Source organism: Anser brachyrhynchus (genome assembly GCF_964034855.1).
Source record: "Anser brachyrhynchus genome assembly, chromosome: 4".
Lineage (NCBI taxonomy): Eukaryota > Metazoa > Chordata > Aves > Anseriformes > Anatidae > Anser > Anser brachyrhynchus.
This window is the reverse complement of record NC_137698.1, coordinates 73008136-73027447: the sequence shown is the minus strand read 5'-3', so window position 1 is coordinate 73027447 and position 19312 is coordinate 73008136. Positions and strand designations below refer to the sequence as shown.

Here is a 19312-nt window from a genome sequence, read left to right as displayed (position 1 = left end):
TGGCTGTATTTAGTGTCTGACATTTATTAGATGCAGCAAGCTCCAGTTGTACAGAGCAGCTTTTTAGCCTCTGGAGTCCGAAGCCTGTCCCCAAACAGGATGAGGAAAAACACCACAGGTGATGAACGCTGTGTTACTTACTTACAGTGTTTATGTACAGAGTGAACATCATTTGAAGTCATTCATGAACATTAGCATGAAAGGAATTAAATCCAGCAGAGCTTCACATCACAGGAGGCCTAGGAAAGGTGTTGCTCAAGGAGCTGCACCTGCTGAGCAGCTCCCAGGAAGCAGCACTCCTCTCCCCGCAGCCCCCGGCGCTTCAGGCACGCTGTGTGAGAGGTGTGGAAGGGACCGCAGGGTAGCCCAGCCCACCTTGAACTTTCCAAGACCATAAAAGAGGACAGCTTCTCAGCTGCTCTGCAGAGGACAACGTCCTCTTGCCAAGAGGGTACCAGTGGGAACTGTCTGGAGTGCTGCAGCACTGGGTAGAAATCAGTTTTTGGCAGTTCCCAGAAGCCGCCTCTTCAGTGGTTTCACTTCTTGTGGGAGCCTCCCAACATCACGGCCGTGCTGCTCCCCGATTTCCCAAAGGGAAGGCAGGAGGGACAGCTAGTCGCTGTCACTGTCGCTGTCACTGTCGCTATCGCTGCTGTCGCTGTCCGGCTGGATGCTCTCCAAGGCCTTCCTGTAAATTTTAAACCCTTCAGTCAACATCAGTCCCCTGTTGTAGCCTTTTGTAACCCCCTCCCCAAAGGGAGCATTATGGGCTGCCTATCATCCGCAAGGGACAGGCCCAGCAGCAGTTGCCAGAGGCACACCCCTCTCCTTTTGGAAAAGCAGACTTGGGTTACCCAGACATCAGAGAGCCAAGGAAACCTGGTTATTTGCTCCTTTGGACCAAACGTGGCTCTACCGAACAGCTCTCGAGGCTAGGTGCATCCCAAGTGTGCCTGTGTCAGCTCAGCAGCCAGCTGTGGTGGCTGCCCAGGTGTGCTGGAGGCTGACCACAAGCCTCAGAGCCTGCAGGACATGCAGGGCTGTCTGTCCTGTGCTGCTTCCCTGCTTTTACGTGCCTGAAATCAGCATCTGAAGCGGGCAGACTCAGCTGGGAGAAGACTCTAGGAAATGAAGGGAATAACAGAGCTGAGCAGCAGCCCCTTAATGGGGGGTTTCATCTCCTCTCAGGTGGGATAGGATCAAACACTGAAGGGTTATTTCTTGGGGTGTGAATCCATCAGCCAATATAAAGGCACGTCATTCTGAAAGCCACTTCTCTCTGCCACCCCAGCAGAAGAGAAGCCTCTGCACAGGAATTATCCCTCTAACACCCCGCCTACTACACCCCTTTAGCAGTAGGGATAGGGTCCAACTTACCTCTGGCTTTCAGAGAGTTCAAATTCCTTCTCTGCTCTGCTTTTAAGCCTCTGTGCTGAAGACAGACCGAGGGACGCTGCCAGCTTTACCAGCTTAATTGCTTCGTCGGGGGAATTGGTTTGTTTAGCACAGTTCAAGAACTCATCCATCACCCGGTCACTACAAGAGGAAAGGAAAGAGTGACTGCTCGTGGGGCCCCAGGCGAGGTGGCCATTAACTCACAGCAGGAAAGGAAGTGACAGATTTTTCTGATCAACCAGCCCAATTCTGCTCCCACCAGAGGTGGTGGAACTCCACCCCAGCCTTCATCCACATTAATGTGGTGTGCTGGGAGCTCCTGTCCTTCCAGGAAGCAGGTCTTCTCCTTGCACCAAAGTAGAGGGCAGCAGCTCACAGCTCAGGATAGGGACCCGACCTTAGCAGCAGCCTAAATAACCCTCCCCTCTAGCTAACTCGCTCTGCTCCTCCGGCCCCACCTCATGTCCACGTGCTGGCTCTGCCCCTTCATCGCCCGTGGCAGTTGCTGGAGACACCTTTCTTGCCTCTCAGCAGGGAAACAAGTAAGGGTCTGCAGCTCGTGCTGCAGGGAGCAAGGGACGTTTCAACCAGGAGAGCCCTCAGACCCATTTGCTAACAGCAGGGGAAACTCTTTCCTTTCACATCCATAACCCATGGCAGCCACAAACCACCAACTGCAGCACAATTTCACAAGGAGAATTCTTCTCCTCTCCTTATTTCCCGAACCGAGACGGGGCTCTGAGGTGGCTTGGCAGCATCAAATCTTCCCTGGCCACACTGGCAGATGTCTGCAGAACAGCAAAGTGCCGTTACCAGCTGCCCTCGGTACAAAACACCCTAAGGGGTGCAGGAGGCCACAGAGAACGTGACATCTCCAACACCACATCTGAGGTGTTCCTTTATGTAAGCACCAGGCAGGTTTTTTTTTCCCTAAAACACATTATATTCCTTAGAAGTTGTTTGCTTCTTCAAAAAGATAATTTTTCCCCAAAAATCCTTAGAAAAAAAGCTAACTGTTGGAGCTTAACAGGGTGACATGTAAAATTTAGGATATGACTTGATAAACTTGTTTTCAGAAATCCAGACACCTCTGAAGCACCAGTGCTTGCTTAACACATTAGATTTTTTTTTTTTGAGCACATGGGAAATGAGATGTTCTCAGGAATGCTGCTTAAACTGACTTCCAACGCAGACGATCAGTGACACCGTTCTCCATGTCCCACAGCTCCATTCAATGACATCTTGAGGATCAACCCCACAGACTTCCCTTTGCATCTTCACCTTTTCTGGGAGGCAGGAAGGTCTCAGAATGTATCAGCTGGATAAACAAACACCCGTGCTCACAGGGACAAACACGCACACTTTGGCAGTAAGATACGGAGCACTACTGCTGGTTGTAACAGAAACGCAAGATCCCAACCAAAGGGGGACTCGGCACGCCAAGTCAGAAACCAAGGCGTACTCACGTGGGAATCCTGTTGACTTGCTGGAACCGCTCCATCACCTTCCTGTTCAAAAGGTGAAACAAAAACAATAAAACAAACAGAACAAACACATGGGGAAAAAACAGGTATTAAATCTCTTAGAGAAACCCTTGCTGAGACCCAGGCAAGCTCTGTGTTTCCTGAAGACATTCCCCCAGGCTTGGAACAGCTCCCATGCTGTATTCTCACAGATGCGACGTACACCAGCTAACATCACTGAACACCTTAACACAGAACATCTTAAACGCTGCACGAAACATCGGAAGTGTGACTGGTGACAAGTTTAAAACCCTTAGAAAGGTACTTGTCACTTCTTTGTTTCAAAGAAACCAGGACAAAGAAAGCACCTATGTGTAACACAAAACCAGTCACTGATGTTTGACTGATTCCTGTGGTTAAGCCTTGAGCTAGAGCACCAGCGAGCAAAGAGCTCCCGACAGCCCCACACGCACCAAGCGTCCTGCGTTCTCCCAACCCTGGAGAACAGCACAGCGACGTGGCCCAGCGCGCTGCCTGTCCACGCCAACGGGGCCTGCTCCCTCCAGGATTGCTCGTGGACGTTTTTGATGTCTTCAGCACACTTGGCAAACGCCAGCTGAGTCTGTGAAAAGATCATGCTGTTAATTCCAACGTCTCCTCAATGCCATTCTCCAACACCCTCTGCATACACTACAGGTCTGTCCCGATGTGATTTAATGCTGTGAATTAACAGCAGTTAATCCTGGCAAAAAAAAAAAAAAAAAAAAGAAAACCCTCTTCTCTGAGGATGCTTGTTTCCACCAGGCAGGCTCCAAAACAGCTTTTGGGGAGGGAGAGCTGCATTTAGAGACCTCTGCAGCATGCAAAACCCTTCAGCCCTCCTCAGCTTGAGAAACCAGTCGTTGCACTGACATCTTTGGCAAAAATCCTCAAGTTCTGCCATCCCCAGAGATGTGTTAGGCTCTGGCTCGGCAGCCCTCACTGCTGGGCTGGATTCCTCTTCCAGACCCTGGTATGGAAGTGATCATCTTCTTCTGTGTCAGTGTGAGGTTTCTCTACAAGTTGAGCACAATCTGGAGAGCTTAGCAGACCTGCACAAGCTCACACAGATCTGAGAATTTGTAACAGCATATGCACAGCAATGGGATTTCTAAGGTACATTGACAATAACACAGCTCAAATACTGTCTGTGTGTCACATACAGAAACAGGGATATGCCTCTACTCTCTTTTCACTGGGCTCCCTTACCTCTTCAGGATGCGTCTCTCTGCTCATCAAAGACAAAATCTCTTCCAGCAGGTCTTGTCTCCTATTAAACCCAAGCAGTTTCGTATCTGTTTAGATAAAGACAGCAGTTAGTAGGGTATTTTCGACATGCTAAAGCCTGTATCTGTGCTTGTCTCCCCTGCTTAAGGTGCAAAGAATTTAAACGGAATTAAACGTGGACTGTTGGTTAAGGTGCTATCTGGTGAGCATTCAGTTTTCCAAGACGCTGACATTTAACCGTTACCAACCTTTACAGCATGATATGGCACAGCCAGGCTCTCTCTGATAGGCAGAGCTGATAGCACAGACTTTTTCTAATAATGTAATCTCACCACTGTACTCAGCAACAACGTCCCTCACGACAAAGCATCTCACTGCGGCTATTCTGAGCGCTAGGAAGTTCTCCCACTGCTCACTCCTCCAGCCTCTACCAGAGGAGCTGGCTGAGGGACCACGCGGCTATCACTGACCTTCCCAGACCGACGGAATCGCTTCCAAGTGATTGGCTGCATCCAGCGCTTGAAGGAGGTCCAAGATATTTTTGGGAGTCGGATAGAAGAGCTGAGGAAGGAAGAATCACTTCAATGAACTGTAACCGTACCCTTTCTTCATTCTAAAGCTTGAAAGCCTGCTTACAATAAGATACACTTACCGAAGGGGGCATTTCTCTGTACCATTTCAACACAACATCGATTTGTTCCATCATACACAACAGTGAAAAGAATTTTGACCTACAGGAAGGAAAAAATGCTGATTCAGTAACAATTAGATCATTGGAACCAGAGAAGGGCCAGCAAATGATGGTGCTCTGATCATACTTGTGTTGCACATCATGGAGCTTCACTGTACGACTGCAATACTCAGTACAATTAAAACAAGCAGTAGCATTTTTGGGGGGAGAACTTTGCGGTGACAGCAGGTAATTGGCAGAATTAGAAGTGGGCCACTGCATTTTAAAATCCCTAAATAATGCACCCTTTCTGCCTGACACCAAGTTTGATGTATCTGAACCCCCCTCAAATTCAATTTCAGGTTAGGAACCACTTGAGATTACTTTCCATTATTTTTTCTTGATTTACTTACAAGCTAAATGAGGCCAGATCATAAGAATCACCCCACCTCTGAAACTGCATCTTATTTTGATGGTAATTATTTTCATGAACCTACTGGAGCATTCTAGTTGCAATGCCTTAGCAAGCTTTCCTTCAAATCAGTCTAACCCAAGTCCTTAATTACATTCAGTGACTGCAGCAGTTGATGACATTGGTCAGCATGATCTAGATGCCTTGGTTACACAGGCAAATAGTAAAATCATTTGAGTTTGGTGCCTAGATACACCTGGAGCACTGCAGCCTCTCTCTACAGCAGTGAGCAGAGAGCTAGTCCTGCTGTGCATGCTGGCTTGGTGTATCCACCACAGCCACCTCCTGAATTCCCATGTTAAGTAGCGAACAGGACTGTAGAAAATTCAGCTGGTTAATGGAGTTGTGGGAGGGGGATTAAGCTAAGCCGAGGCAGTGGAGGGTCTGGGTTACAGACTTGTGTTCCTTCCCTGTCCCCTTGGCTGGATAACAGTTTTCCTGTAACACACGAGGGACCACTAAAGAGGCATGACTTTGTTAACAGAGTTTGATGATCATCTATGATCTGTTTTACACATTTAGCCTTCTGACATTTATGAGCTGATGAATTCATCTGATTTCTCATGCTCCAAGACACTTTCAGTTCGGAAAAGGCAACAAGCCAAAAATAAATCCTAAGCTATCACTGTTCTTAAGAGGTACTTTGTCACCTAATTCCCAAACCGCACACATAATGGCTAGCTGATATGCAACAAAAAGCAGCGTTCTGCGCGAGGTCTGAATTCTAGTTTACATTCAAATCAACAACAATACACAAGACACCAAACATGAAGTGCACTTCACTCACCAGTAGGAATTTAACTGAGCCATGTCCAAGAATTTCCAGTTATCTCCCGTCTCCATTGCCTTATTTAACCGATAGGCAAGCTTGATATCCTTAAGATCGCAGCACTGCAATAAACCAGTCAGATTTTAAAGCTACCAAATGTAACACAATACATTCTTCTGAGAATCACTTTCAAGAAGTACGAAGAATAATAAGCTGGCAGTTTTTAATGGGAAGCAATTCTATGCAGTGACTGCGTAGGCGTTGTGTTTAGTTGAGAAAAATGAATGACTCCCTCAGGGGGCAAAAGCCAGAGCTGCTTTCTAACCTAAACTGAAACTGCACAGGCTGTCTGACTGCTGCAGGGTCACTAGAAGCAGGAAGCAGGGCACAGGACACAAGAGCTGTGTAGCTGTCTCTATCAAGAGACGCACACAGACACACAAGTTACCATCTTTGAAAGTATCAAGCAAAAAAAAAATGAAAAACACAACATAGAATTACAGAGAAAAGTTACAGGAGGTGACAAACACAGGTGAAGAAAGGAAAGATGCTGAGAGCTAAATCTTGTGAGACAGGCTGGAAATCTCACAGGCAATTCTGAAACAGCTGGAGGGCTCAAAGGAACTGTGACCGCAGGGAAGAGGTACTTACCACTTGCATAGCGGTGGCAAAAAAATTGGCTGAAATGGAAAAAATGAACTGTTAGATTCCTGCTTTCAAGGAGACATACAGTAGCTCATTAACCCAGCCTCCCACGGGACAGATGAGACATCTTCAATCAGAAAGCTGAATCTGTAGCTAAATTTGACAACACAGCAGGGATTCTGACTTTATACGTGGAAACTCTGCCATGGTTGCCAGCCAGTGTTCTGGGGGCAGTTATACTGCTGGGCTTTTGGAGCCAGATTTCAGATTTAAGCAGCTGATCTGTTTGAATGTGGGTGGTTTTACAAAAGCTACATTCTCATTTGACCCAAACCAGCAATATTTGTTAAATGGGCAAGTTTAAAAATAAAAGAATGTCAGCCATTTCACCCTCCTCCTTCGTTATGCAACAGAGATAAGTGTTCAGGCAGGTCACCCACCTCTTTAGTACACCCCAGAGCTGCCCAAAAATATAAAAATGTATCAGAAAGGGTTGGTAAAAGCAAGCTGCACACATTCTTTCCAGCCAGCTAGAAGTACTTGAAATCCACTAGCTAACTCTTCAGAGATGTTTAAGCAATGCAAGTTGTCAGATATATTGAAGTTCATACCATCATCAGGGTCCTGGGCAGTGAAACTCCTCTTTTCAACGTCCTCTAGCACCTCAGATATGATGCCTGATGGGCCAAGATCAACTGCGGGACAAACAGACGAGCAATATGACAGTTGTACTACGTGCTCCATTAGTAAAAAGTTTGCAAAGATACTATGGAAATGGAAGCAAGCACCAGAAATTCAGAACAAGTGTCAAGATTCTCCTATCTGTACCCCTATTTGTGGTGTTCCACACGAGCTGCAGTTTTATTTGCACTACAGATTGCCCCAGTATCACCGCATTTCCACAGAAAAACAGGGCAGGCTCAGGCAGAGACGAGTACTTTCTAGCAAGGAGTCCAACAGGCCAGGAAGTTTGTTTGAAGACAGTTCTGGGAAAAGCAATACATTTCAAAAACAAGTGTCTATTCTCTTCCCATGCCAAAGGATTTGTAGCTAAAGGATCTCCAACAGTTGGGCTCCTGCCTTCTACCACAACTATTTCAAGACAGCTCCAAAGCACAGAACTGTTTCAGGAAAGCAGAATCCTTGTGTGTTTTCTTCCCTGTGAGTAAACAGTCTATAAAATCACGTTACACTCAGACCCAGCCTCCACAGAAACTGAGTAGCATTTGCTCTTTAGCTATACCGACTTGAAGCTACAAATGGAAAGGAAAGGGGGTTTCTTTCCAGTTTTGCCAGTTCTCAAAGCATGAGGACTCTTTCTTCCCTATCTTCTTAGATACTCTCTAACTTTTTCTTCACTCAAGTAGAATCAGACAGAACAGTTAACACTAGGACTGCGCACATAAGAAGCCGTATTTGATGTCCTATATCAACAGCTTTCATCCATGACATTTGGAAAGCATTTAAAGCAGGTGTTAGACAGGACACACTCACAGACAAACTGATACTGCACCTACCAGCTCTATAAAAAATAGAGAGAAGATGTTCATACGTTGCGAGGCTAGGCTCTGAAAAGAAAAAACATTGAGGTTACTTTGGCATTCTTGGCTGAGCTTTATGCCCAAGCTAACTCAGTTTCCGTGCCTTCCAGTCATGCAGAATTTGCTCTATCATCACTCTCCCTTTCCACCCTAACGCTGGACCAGCCCTCACCCACACGTTACAACTCTGAGAAATGTTATCTGAGGGTGGACTGTCAGCTGGAGCATCACGTTGCTGCAGGACAAGCAGCCAGGCTTCCCTGCTCTAAATTAACAGCAGCAACATTCCAGACCTAGTTTTCCATTCTGCTCGTTAGCATCTCTCTCCTGTATCAGCAGGCACGTTACCAGGGTAAAGTGCACTCTACAACGCATCACATCAGCTGTGCAGATATTCCCTGCTTTTTAAAAAGTTGACTTGGCATCACCAGAACATCATCTACACCAAAAACTTTTCTGCTGTACAATGTAGATACACAGACCTCAAATGGCCTGGGTGGCTCGTCAGATTTACTCCTTGATCCATGGGAAGCTAACAGACTCAGCTGACTGCTGTGAGTATATTTATATTATTTACTATTTCTACAACAACACTGCAGTAAGGACACAGCTGAGAAATAGCGCATGGGCTAGGACCTACTTCCCACTGCATAAACGCACCTGTCCTCAAGCAGCTAGATGTAACTACAGCTAACAAAGTAATGACAAACATGCTCCTCAACTAAGGGACTGTAGCACCAAAATGCTTCATTACTTGTCCCATCACTTGTCCCAAGTGCTAAATGCACCCACGATGTTGTAATTAGTAATCAATAGAGAACAGAGACACTGGACAACAATTCAGTTTAAAGTCTGCAGGCCACAACTCAAAAATTACACCTTTTTCTGTCTCAGTTCTCTCGCAAAAGGAAACAAACAGCAAAAGCAAGAACACAGCGAGAAATATTTTTCCACTGGCCTTAAACTTTTTCCCTACAGCTGGAAATGCTGAGCTCTTAAGCTAACTATTCTGGAGGTGATGTTCTGGTTCTCTTACCAATTTCGAGCGCTTCCATCTCCTTTATTACTGATATAGCCACACTTCTGCCTATGCCGCCACACCGCCTCAGAGTCTTCAGCACAGCATTAAACGTTAGCACATTTGGCTGCACTTCCTGCTGCACCATGTGATTCAAGAAGACCTTCAAAGACAACAAAACACAAATCCTCAGGGTTTCATACATCACACATCACAGTTCCACTTTCAAGCAGATACAGATGCAATTCACCAACCTAATCCTTCTCACACCCTGCAAGTGAAAACACTGCCTCAACTATCATTTATTAAGGAAGTACTGTCTAATCTTTAATTAATTTCAAGGAGAAAAAAGACTACAAAGTTGCATCACATTTGATCTTGGAGGTTTGTGTCCAGAGTATCAGGGAAATTGTTAAGTTTCCTTACTAACCTTCCTTACCACTGTTATTAGAACTGGAACCTCTAATGTTACCCCTCAAAATTCCATTTCCATCATAACACTATGCATTGCAATTCAGAGAGGAGTTTTTAATTATCTCCCATCATAATTTCCCCAATTACTTTCTGGCTTGGCAGCTCTTGGATCAGTAAGTTCTCAGAAGGCAGAACTGTTCTGCAAGGACAAGGTCGGGTTTTGTACGTTTTTCACTCCTTCACAGTTAGTTTGCATGCTTAAACTAGCATAATTCCTTTGCAGCAGATATTAGTATCTTACAAAACCGATGCTAAAAAATGAGCTTCCTAACAACTGCAAACTTGCACCAATAACGCAGAGCCAGCCCCCATGCTCCTACCTCTTCCTCTCTACCTCCTTACCTTGACTAATTCCCATCTTTCTGGGGACCTGTCCTTCAGAAATGGGACTGCTGCGATCAGTGCATTGAACGTGTGCACATCGGCTGAAAAACGTAAGATAATTCACTTTAACTGACAACTGTAGTCTAAAGAGAACAGTTTGTTACAACATGGCTCAGCTTCTGGCGAAGTTCTCATGCAAATCTGTTTCCAGTGAGCCGGCCACACGCCAGTTGCACTGAAATAAAGAGTTTGCATTCAGCTCCCATGATCTAGCTGAGGTCCGTACCCCTGCGCCAATCATCATTGCCATGAAAGAAATATTCACACACCCAACAACTCATTTCTGCTACTCAGAAGCCCATAAACCAAAAGAAGCAGGCACTTACCCTTGTGCCTTTCATTCAGCAAGTCTGTGTACACGTCGTAAGCTTTAGCAGAAGCCCCATGCTGGAAAAAAAACAATAAACAAAGAAAATAAACCATCTGTGTGAGACTTCAGAAAGTTAAAAAACACCTCTCAGCACTGAAAGGTGACTTTACCTTGACCATCCCACGGATCATTGTGCAATAGGAGTGTGCATTCCTCTCTGGCATTATCTTAAATATCCTTTCAGCATTGTTGTTCTCCCTAGAATCAACAAACAAGCTGGATGTTACAGAACTCAATTTAAGATACCTTTATGAAAACAATTTGAAATACAAAACAAAATTACAGGCTGTACTTCTAGGGGCTGACATATTAGTCCTCAACCTTTGAGCTATTCTACAATCACTTACTAGACCCCCGCCAGCACTTTTAAAGGAGCTGTATTTAACAAGTAATGCCTGCAAGCATGGGCTTTAAGTCAGTTTTATAACAATACAAATACACGGTGAACTGAATGCAAGAATATCAGCACCATTTTCTATACCTCCATCTAGAGCCAGATGAGCGTGGACCTCTTTGGAGTGGTCTCTTTGCAGTTTTCTGCTCTGAAGCATTCACCTGAAGAGATTTTTTTGCAGAAATGAGTTCCTCAGAATTCAAAGTTATCGATAGACATCAAACAATATGTTTCGGTAACAACGCAGAAGTTCAGTAGCAATTTATAAACTACCAAAGCTGTTGTTTCTTAAAAATTAGTTACATTAAAACGATTTGCATTATAATGTTTGGGAAACTAGTTAAGAACCCTGTTTATGCTACTAAACATACTGATGAGGCAGATTATATATCATTTGTGGAACTGTTGAAAATACTTAGACTGTATCACATCACGTATAAAAGCCTTTCTCCCTCAATCCCCCCAAGGACAGGTCGTGTGTAACACATTTCCTGCTGATCCAGTGAACCGATACTCCGAGCTCTCAACTTCACTAAAACCCAGATTTTAGGGTTTGGGCTGGAATAAAATGGCCATGCTCATCTACGTTAGATGTACTAGAAGCTGTCACTGGAGTTGAGCTACAAAACCAAAGCTGGCAGTGGGAAAAATGTATTTAAAGACAGGTCAGCAGAACTAAGCTGATGCAGGGTTCTGGCTGCGAAGTTCATCTTTATGGAAACTACTTTTGCTAGTAGGTCAGACACAGGATTTTTATAGCTACTGTACTTCTAGGGAATGTTGGCTGCATCTGACCCACCTCACGCCATCTTCCTGTTAGGGAATCACAGTACAAAAATCTCGACATCACCTCCATACACTCTAACAACTTATGAAGAGAAATAAATAGAACTCAACATGTTTTTCATACCCCCGATTCTTCCAAATCCTCTTTCTTTGCACGTTGTTCTTCCTGAGCAGATTCTCCATCTCCGTAGAAGCATAACAAATCTAAAAGGCTGTTTGTGGTCTCCAGAGATACAGGGGTACCTACAGAAAATAACGATGTACAGCAGTCAGAGTGAAAATCACACTATTCAATGTACAGCCCTATCAGAGCACCTTTAAGCACCACTTGGTTCTCTTCTGACATAGATGTTCTCTAGCGAGTCTGTAAAACTGAGGTATGAAATTAAAATTTCCTTGGAACCACTTATAGCAGAAGATGATTTTAAGTAAACAGGCGTATCTGTTTTTCTGTTAATGCCACAGAAAGGGTAGAGCTTTCCTGACCAAGTGGGAGAAAGGAGTTGCAGCTAGCAACTGAAACTGTGAATCAGCACAGGCACAAACAACACTGCAACTGGAAAGTGCTTTTCACAACTACTCCAAGGATACATTTTCTATGAAACAGATTTAAAACCAACAAAAGAGTGATTTGATGGAATCTTCTTTCCATCTTTCAGTGGGTATGGGAAGGTCTCACCTTCCCACTAAGTTTTCCTCCTTCAGAGGCTGTGGCAGTTTGTTTTCTTCTGCTTCCTTCTCATTTGCCCACGACAGAGGTAAGATCCAGAGTAAGGAGGAACCAAGAAAGACTCATTAACTGCGGGCAGGGCACAGACGGGGCACTCAGCTGGTATGCTGTACCAGTGCACCACAGCAGTACAGAGCTTAGTACCACCTTGTATCATCTGTCTCTTGGTCAGGAAACTCCTTGTTCTCTGTGTCACCAAAGCGACATCAGACGAGCTGTGGATAGGGTGGGCCTAATAATTCTGGAGAACCAGTTCGCCAGACCAAAGACAGTCACAAAAAAATTAGCAACATGGTCATGAAGACTGCCTCCATATGAAGCTTCGGTCTCCACACACGCTCTGGATGTGGTTACACCAAGCAGCAGGGAGTTCTGTCATTATGCCCGGGTTAAACAGCCAAATTCAAGCAGACAGGATGAATGTGAACACATGAAGCAGTTACCTCTACAGTTCCAATTGAACGTGACTAACTTGTGTTAACCTGCGCCAACTACTAAAACACTTTTTCAACAGCTTAAGTAGAGCTCCAGCTCAGAACATGGCAGGCAGCCACACACCTGCTTGCAGGAGCTGATCGAACAGGTCCACGGAGGCTTTCACCATCCTGAGGTTGATGCGCTCTCTTAGAGCTTCCTCGTTCACTCCTTCAAGCTGAGGTGTGAGAGACACGGGCATCAAGCACTGAAAGCACAGAGGAGAAGTTAAGCTCATGCTCAAACCTTCTCATAGGTAAAACACTAACCGAGTACGTTTAATTCTTCACCCACTACACTGCTTTGATAATCTTTCATTGGCTAAGAGCCTTTATTAGGCCCCCCCAGCCCAACAGCAGCAGCCCTTGTGGTGATGAAGGACCACACATCCTCACCTCCCACTTTCCTCCACAGAAGTCAATATCTACACAGCATTTCTTTCCTTACTTTTATCTGAAAAACCTGCATGATGTTGAATCTACTTTAGTTTCACTTGGAAAACACTGAAAACACAGCATTTCTTCCATAGCTGTCTGCAAACCAGTTATCAACATTATCTTTTTTACATTAGTTTCTGCCCAGTCTAACAGTTGATTTCACTACCTGACACAGCACAAATATAATGAAAATGAAAAGCAAAAAGCTTACTGGTACGTTAGGTTCTGCAAGAATCTTGTCAAAATATTGAGGAAATTGCTTAATGATGTATTTTGCAGCATTTCTCCCCGACTCCTTTGACAATGAAAGCAGACGCTGCATAGGAAGGAGAGAACAAGAGTTTGATGAAGAAACACATAACTAAAAGGATCAGAGCAACAAAAAACAGCTTCTGTAACACTCAGCGTTCTGATGGGATCAAATTAAACGCACATATTTTCAGCTCTTAGTAAAAACACAAGGACAGGAACAACATGTCGCATAAATCTTCTGGTATTATGCCAAGGTAAGGATGTCTGTTCTTTAAATGAGACAGTTCTACGGTATTAGGGAATGAAGTTCTGTATCAAATGCATCTGAACTTTGCATTACTACCTCAAGGTCAAGCTCTTCTCTCTTTTTAGAGGTATGACATGAAATTTCTCTCTGGTTTTCGTTTTCAAGAGCATCACTGGCATCACCCAATTCTCATTTGCAGCCCTTCCTCAAGTTCTAAAGTCGGCCCCTCCTTCACCGCTTCTTTTAAAACTTTGGACATTTGAAAGCCTCCTTCACCTTCCTCTGGCCTCACTACATGGCTGGTATGCCAAAGACCTGCTGAAGTCCCCTCCTAGTCCTATCACTGACTTGCCAAAACATATCTTACTATCACGCACAGCACTTTCTTCTTGCCCTTATTTTCAGTTCTGCTTTCTCCTGCCTCAGCTTCACACTCTTTAATCTTAGGCAAAGGTAACATCACGGACAGACTCCTTTCCTTCTTCCTTTTATTACTACCTCATTACTATTTCCAAAAACCTATGTTACCAAATAGCTGTTCTGTGGATAAAATTCCTGGCAGTTGGCCACAACAACTAATTAATCGCATGCAGTAACAGGCACACTAGTAACCATACGTGTTTTATTTCACATATAATTCAAATCCAACTAAACTATAAGCACAAAACCTCAACACTTGCAATATCACTTATTCAGGAATGTTAACAGAACTATGTCAGACAAAAGGTCCCTACAGTGCAGGAAAGAAAAAAAAGTAACTTTGTGTAGGCAGGGTAGCTTTGTCTAGAAAAGCATTACAGTTACTATGTGTTCAGACATACACAGAGGGGAAACAAGAACAGGAATTCTGATATTTCATTTTCTTCTGTAATTAAAACAAGACTTCAAATAGATAACATTCTCACAGGGCAAAGGAGGATTTCAAGGATTTCAGAGGAAATACTCACAGCATTAGCTGAATTTTTTGGCATAAGGAAAGGGTCATCCTGGAACATATAATGAGCAGCAGTAGGATCCTGTAGAAAGGAGAACCCAGGACTGAAATGCTTTCAGTTGTGTATGCAGGCATGCTGTGATGTATCACACTGCTTCAAGGGACAGAAGGCACGATGAACAGTTCTATCATAACCACTTGATCTGCATTTTACAAGAACTCCACTTGTACAAAATGGATTAGGCTGTTTGAGAACTGTTTAAAAGGCATTTCTGTTATGCACCTACATGCAGGCTAACACAGCGACCAGGGGCCTTACTGGTGTATGACAAGCAGCGACCTTAAAGCAAGTAGGATCCCCAGCTTTAATCGCCTCAGGAGATCTGAGGGACTTGCAGGATCAGATTCAATTTCCAGAGTTCCAGACAGTGTTAAAGAAATGCATCACAGCATTAATTGTTGCCCAGCAGGAGTAGACACTGATTGCTCTTTGGAAGGTTTATGTTCTAGACTGAGATGGGCAAGAGGCAGAGTGGACTGGAAAGCTAAACTGGTAAGAGAACTTGCTCTCGATTTTAGCAAAAGCCTTATCAAAATATTAAAGCCTTTCCTGTAATATTTTTAACTATGATAAGTTACAGCTCTCTTTTCTCTAGAAAAAGAGACTTTAAGGACACAGCAAAAAGTTTTGAGCAGAAGAGAAGACCCCGTAAAAACCAAATGCAAAAATCCTGTCTTTCATTTCTGGCCAAGGCAGAAGTAAAAGCCTCCAGAGTAATAGGCCAGCACGCAAGAGGATGAACAGTCTGACCCGTATCCATGATCGTAACAAAGCTACTTACCCTATTCACAGTAGAAGCCAATGTTTGGAGAACTGCTAGTTTATCCCTAAATGCAAAAGAAGCTTTGATTAATGCTGGGTTGCAGATTTTTAGTGCTACATATTACAGAATAAGCAAAGGATTATTGCAGCCTGTAAGGATTTTCAGTTCTAGAAAATAGTGGGTTTGCTTCACTTAGAAAACAGCACTTTTCTCAAGAGATAGAAAATTTAAATGCAAAAACGCTCCTGGAACTATGGGGAAAAGGCAAGACTTTGAGGAAAACCAGAAATATTTGTGTATTTCCTGCTACCACCAGTTACCTCGCTATACATTATGAAAGAGAAAACACAGGGAAGGTACAGAAAAAATTCCCTGGAAAGCTCCTCTCAGAGCCCCTTAGGGCTACCCCAGCTCTGAGGGACAGGATACACGAGGCCTTCTCCCTAAGAGGAATCTTGGGAGGGGAACAAAAGCAACAAAACAACCTATACTGCTTGCAACTCCCCTGTCTGTTGATCCTTAAGACTTGGGTTGTGTTTCAAGCACACAAAGAAAAGGCCGCTAACAGTGTTTAGGTGAATGTGGTCTTGTTTGGGGTTTGCATACAGACGTCAGTTAGCTATCAATTTATTTTTTGTGGTACAGTCGTGCAATTTCAGCTTAACTGCTTTAGAGTACTAGGAGAATCACAACAAAATAGATTTTGTTCAGCTGTATCATTTCTAAACAGCATTTTATTCAGCAGGCTATCAATGGCCGTGTTTATTTTGCTGAAAGAAACATTCCTACATGCAGACAGCCAAATTAAATTGATTTTGCAGATTTCTAGCAAATGTAATCTTTTGCAAAGTAACTGAACTGTGCTTACAATTCTTCTAATGTTTTTTTGAAAGAGAGGGCAGAAACAGATTGTACATACTCTGCACTAAGGGGAAGAGTTGGGAATATTCCCAGAGCTTCCAGTCAGCAGCAACCGTCCCTCCTGGAGCATTAAATCTAAGATTACAGCAACCCTATTCTTCCTTTTCATCTTTGTTGTACACATTCAAGTGAAGTACTGATCATAACTAAGACAAACAGCATGTTTTTTCCTAGGGGAAAAAACAAAATCTCTTGTAGCAGGCAGCAATGCCCGCCTGGTTTTGGTACAGCCATGTTCCATTCTCATTCACAGACACGTTACATTCAGCTGTCTAGCAATAATTTTTCTTTTTTGCAGGCCAAGAGATATTCCAACAGTAAACACTCACCAGGTTTTCCTTCGTGGAAGCACAATTTCTTCTTGAGTAACTATGAGAAACAATATTAAAGTTATTATTAAAAGCTAACAGGTGTCCAGAGAAAACCCTGGCCTAATCAAAATTGATGATTTGAGCTAATATAGTTGAAAAGATTTCAGCAAAGTCTTCAAAACCACAGATTGGCATAGGCCACAATTTATTGCAGTGGTAACAGAAACGGCTGGCAGGCAGATCAGCAGTCCCGCGCAGAGACAGGATCAGGGTCCTGAGGTTTTTTCTTGCCTCAAAGAGACCTATCCACTTACACACCCACATTTCCTCAGCCATCCTTCTCCCGCACCTTCCAGCTTGAGCTCCAACCTTCCCCAGTCCTTTGCTTTCCTGCTCTCAGTCCCCCACTTTTAAGTCTGCTGCCTCTGCCCATTTGTCTTCCCCAATCCAGCTTGCCTGAGAACTGCAGCAAAGCGCCCCCCCCACTTCCAGCTCCTCCGGCCTGACACCAACTGACAGCATAAAGAGCTGAACAAAGCCAGCGCTCCCAGCTTTCCCAGAGAAGATAAAGAGACACCACCAAAGGAACCTGGGGGTAGTTAGCAAAGCCCTGTAGCAAACTCATTCACAAAGGAATACGCAGGAAGTCCTGATCACAAACCCCAGAGGCACTTTCCCCACTGCCTCTGTATCGATTCTTCCAAGAGCTGTCCACTCCTCTTCCCACAGCCTGTAGCAGCAGTATGGTACAGAATGTGGAAAAGAAAACTCTGAGGATTAAGGTGAAAAATTCCTTGCTGTTGGATGCTGTCAATATCAATTTTATTCTGTTTCAAAGAGCAACTGGACAGCTGATGGAAGTGCACAACTCAGTTCACGCTCTCTGATCAGAGCTGCGTGGTGGTAAGGGTAATCAAGCAAATTAAGCCAGGACATCTCTTCACAACGAAGATGAGGGTAAAGAAAAAGTAATAAAGGCAAAGAGGGCATTCAGTGCCTTCTTTACCTCATGACAGCACATACAGTGTGGAAAAAAAAATAAGGGAAGAAACAAGTAATTGAAATATCATACCTTCTATGTTTTCAGCAGCCTTCTGAGCTGTACTACTGGAAGAGCACCTATAAACCAAACAGAGTTTTCAGTGTATACAGCAAGACCAGATTAATGAGATTCTGGACTACAAGTCAAAATTGATTAAAACATTAATGAGGAAAAGGTAACTGGAAACGCTGTATTGTTAGTTACCCCAAATGACTACTATAAAACTCACATTTGATGTTTCTCTTACGGCCCTAATTTCTGGAGACGAGAGGGTATGGAAATAAAATTGCATTGGATAAGTTTTGTGATTTTTTTTGGGAGGGGTATCATGGCTTTAAGGTAGTTTTCATGAATGGCTGCATCTTAGAAAGAAAATCCTGAATGTAAATTAGAAAAACCAAAAAAAAACTCTTAGAAAAACCTCTGTGTTTTAGAGGTGGGACCCAGCTAAAAGCAGGACCTTTCCTTAAGTACTTTAGACAGGCACGGTGTGTTTATGCAAGTGGAATACCACAAGATGGGATGTAGTGAATGCAGACCCATTTACTTCCAGCTGCTACAGGGCTGCAGAGCTCACTCATATACCCACGGCTGTAGAAGACAGATTCACATGAACTTGCTCCTGCTGTGCTTGCACCCAGGTCAGAGCTGGACACAACGCCTTCTTACAATTGCTCAAAAAGGTTTTGCTGCTTTTAATGTAAAAAACCTTACATTAAGACACTTTTTCCGCCCCTCATGGAGCATTCCAACACTAAAGCCTTACAGCAACTCTGACAGGGAAACATGCTTTAATGCTGACCTTGACCCTAACAGGGACACTGTTACGGTGTTTTTTGTGCTTTGAAGCGCCGTGATTAGCTACAACTGCTCCTTATCAATTCACACATTGATATGACTGGCTATGACTCCCTTATCTCAGAATCTGGCCCCCAAGCACCTAGTACAGCTGGCGCAGGACCCTTTCACTCAAGCTGCCCCGTTTTCAGCACTAAGAACCACTTTAACACCTCAAACCCCCTCCAGGGACGAAAAGGAACCTCAGTGCCCCCAACACCTGACAGAAACCCCTCACAAAAACACCCCCAAAGCCCCCTCAGGGGGCAACCCCGAGGCCGCGCATGCGCAGAGCCCAGCGGCGCGGACCAACCCCAGGGCGCATGCGCGGCGTTTCCCGCCTCACTCTCCCCTCACAGCGCCCCCCCCCCCCTTCCCTCAGGGGCTTCTTCCCCACGGCTCCGCGCCCCCGTCCCCTTTCCCCCCGCCGAGGGCTCGCCCTTACCGGCAGCCCGCCCTTACCGGTAGCCCCTTCGCCTGCTCAGCGCCACCGCCTGCCGCCAGGAGCCCGCGACCAGCCGCCCCGCCGCCATGCCGGCCGTCATGCCGCGCAGCGCCTCCTGGGCGGCGGGGCGGTACCACTGCCGCGGCGGGAAGGGGACGCCAGCCCTGCCCCCGCCGCCTCCCCTCAGCCGTGGTACGTCCCGGCGCCGCCT

General features: G+C 44.8%; 1 protein-coding gene across 1 annotated transcript; it reads right to left on the bottom strand.

The window, feature by feature from the left end:
- Positions 1 to 8: 8 nt before the first annotated feature.
- On the bottom strand, positions 9 to 19275 carry PTCD3 (pentatricopeptide repeat domain 3). Its single transcript, XM_080591351.1, has 24 exons — positions 19119 to 19275; positions 17850 to 17896; positions 16796 to 16835; positions 15564 to 15609; positions 14735 to 14803; positions 13500 to 13604; positions 12936 to 13059; positions 11772 to 11890; positions 10949 to 11022; positions 10578 to 10665; positions 10424 to 10484; positions 10056 to 10138; positions 9258 to 9402; positions 8198 to 8248; positions 7292 to 7375; positions 6687 to 6715; positions 6054 to 6157; positions 4777 to 4855; positions 4595 to 4685; positions 4107 to 4192; positions 3332 to 3480; positions 2862 to 2903; positions 1378 to 1536; positions 9 to 688 (listed from the first exon to the last, which is right to left on the bottom strand). Exons 1-24 carry the CDS (start codon positions 19199 to 19201, stop codon positions 613 to 615), a joined length of 2034 nt encoding a protein of 677 aa, XP_080447477.1. The 5' UTR covers positions 19202 to 19275; the 3' UTR covers positions 9 to 612.
- Positions 19276 to 19312: the final 37 nt, after the last annotated feature.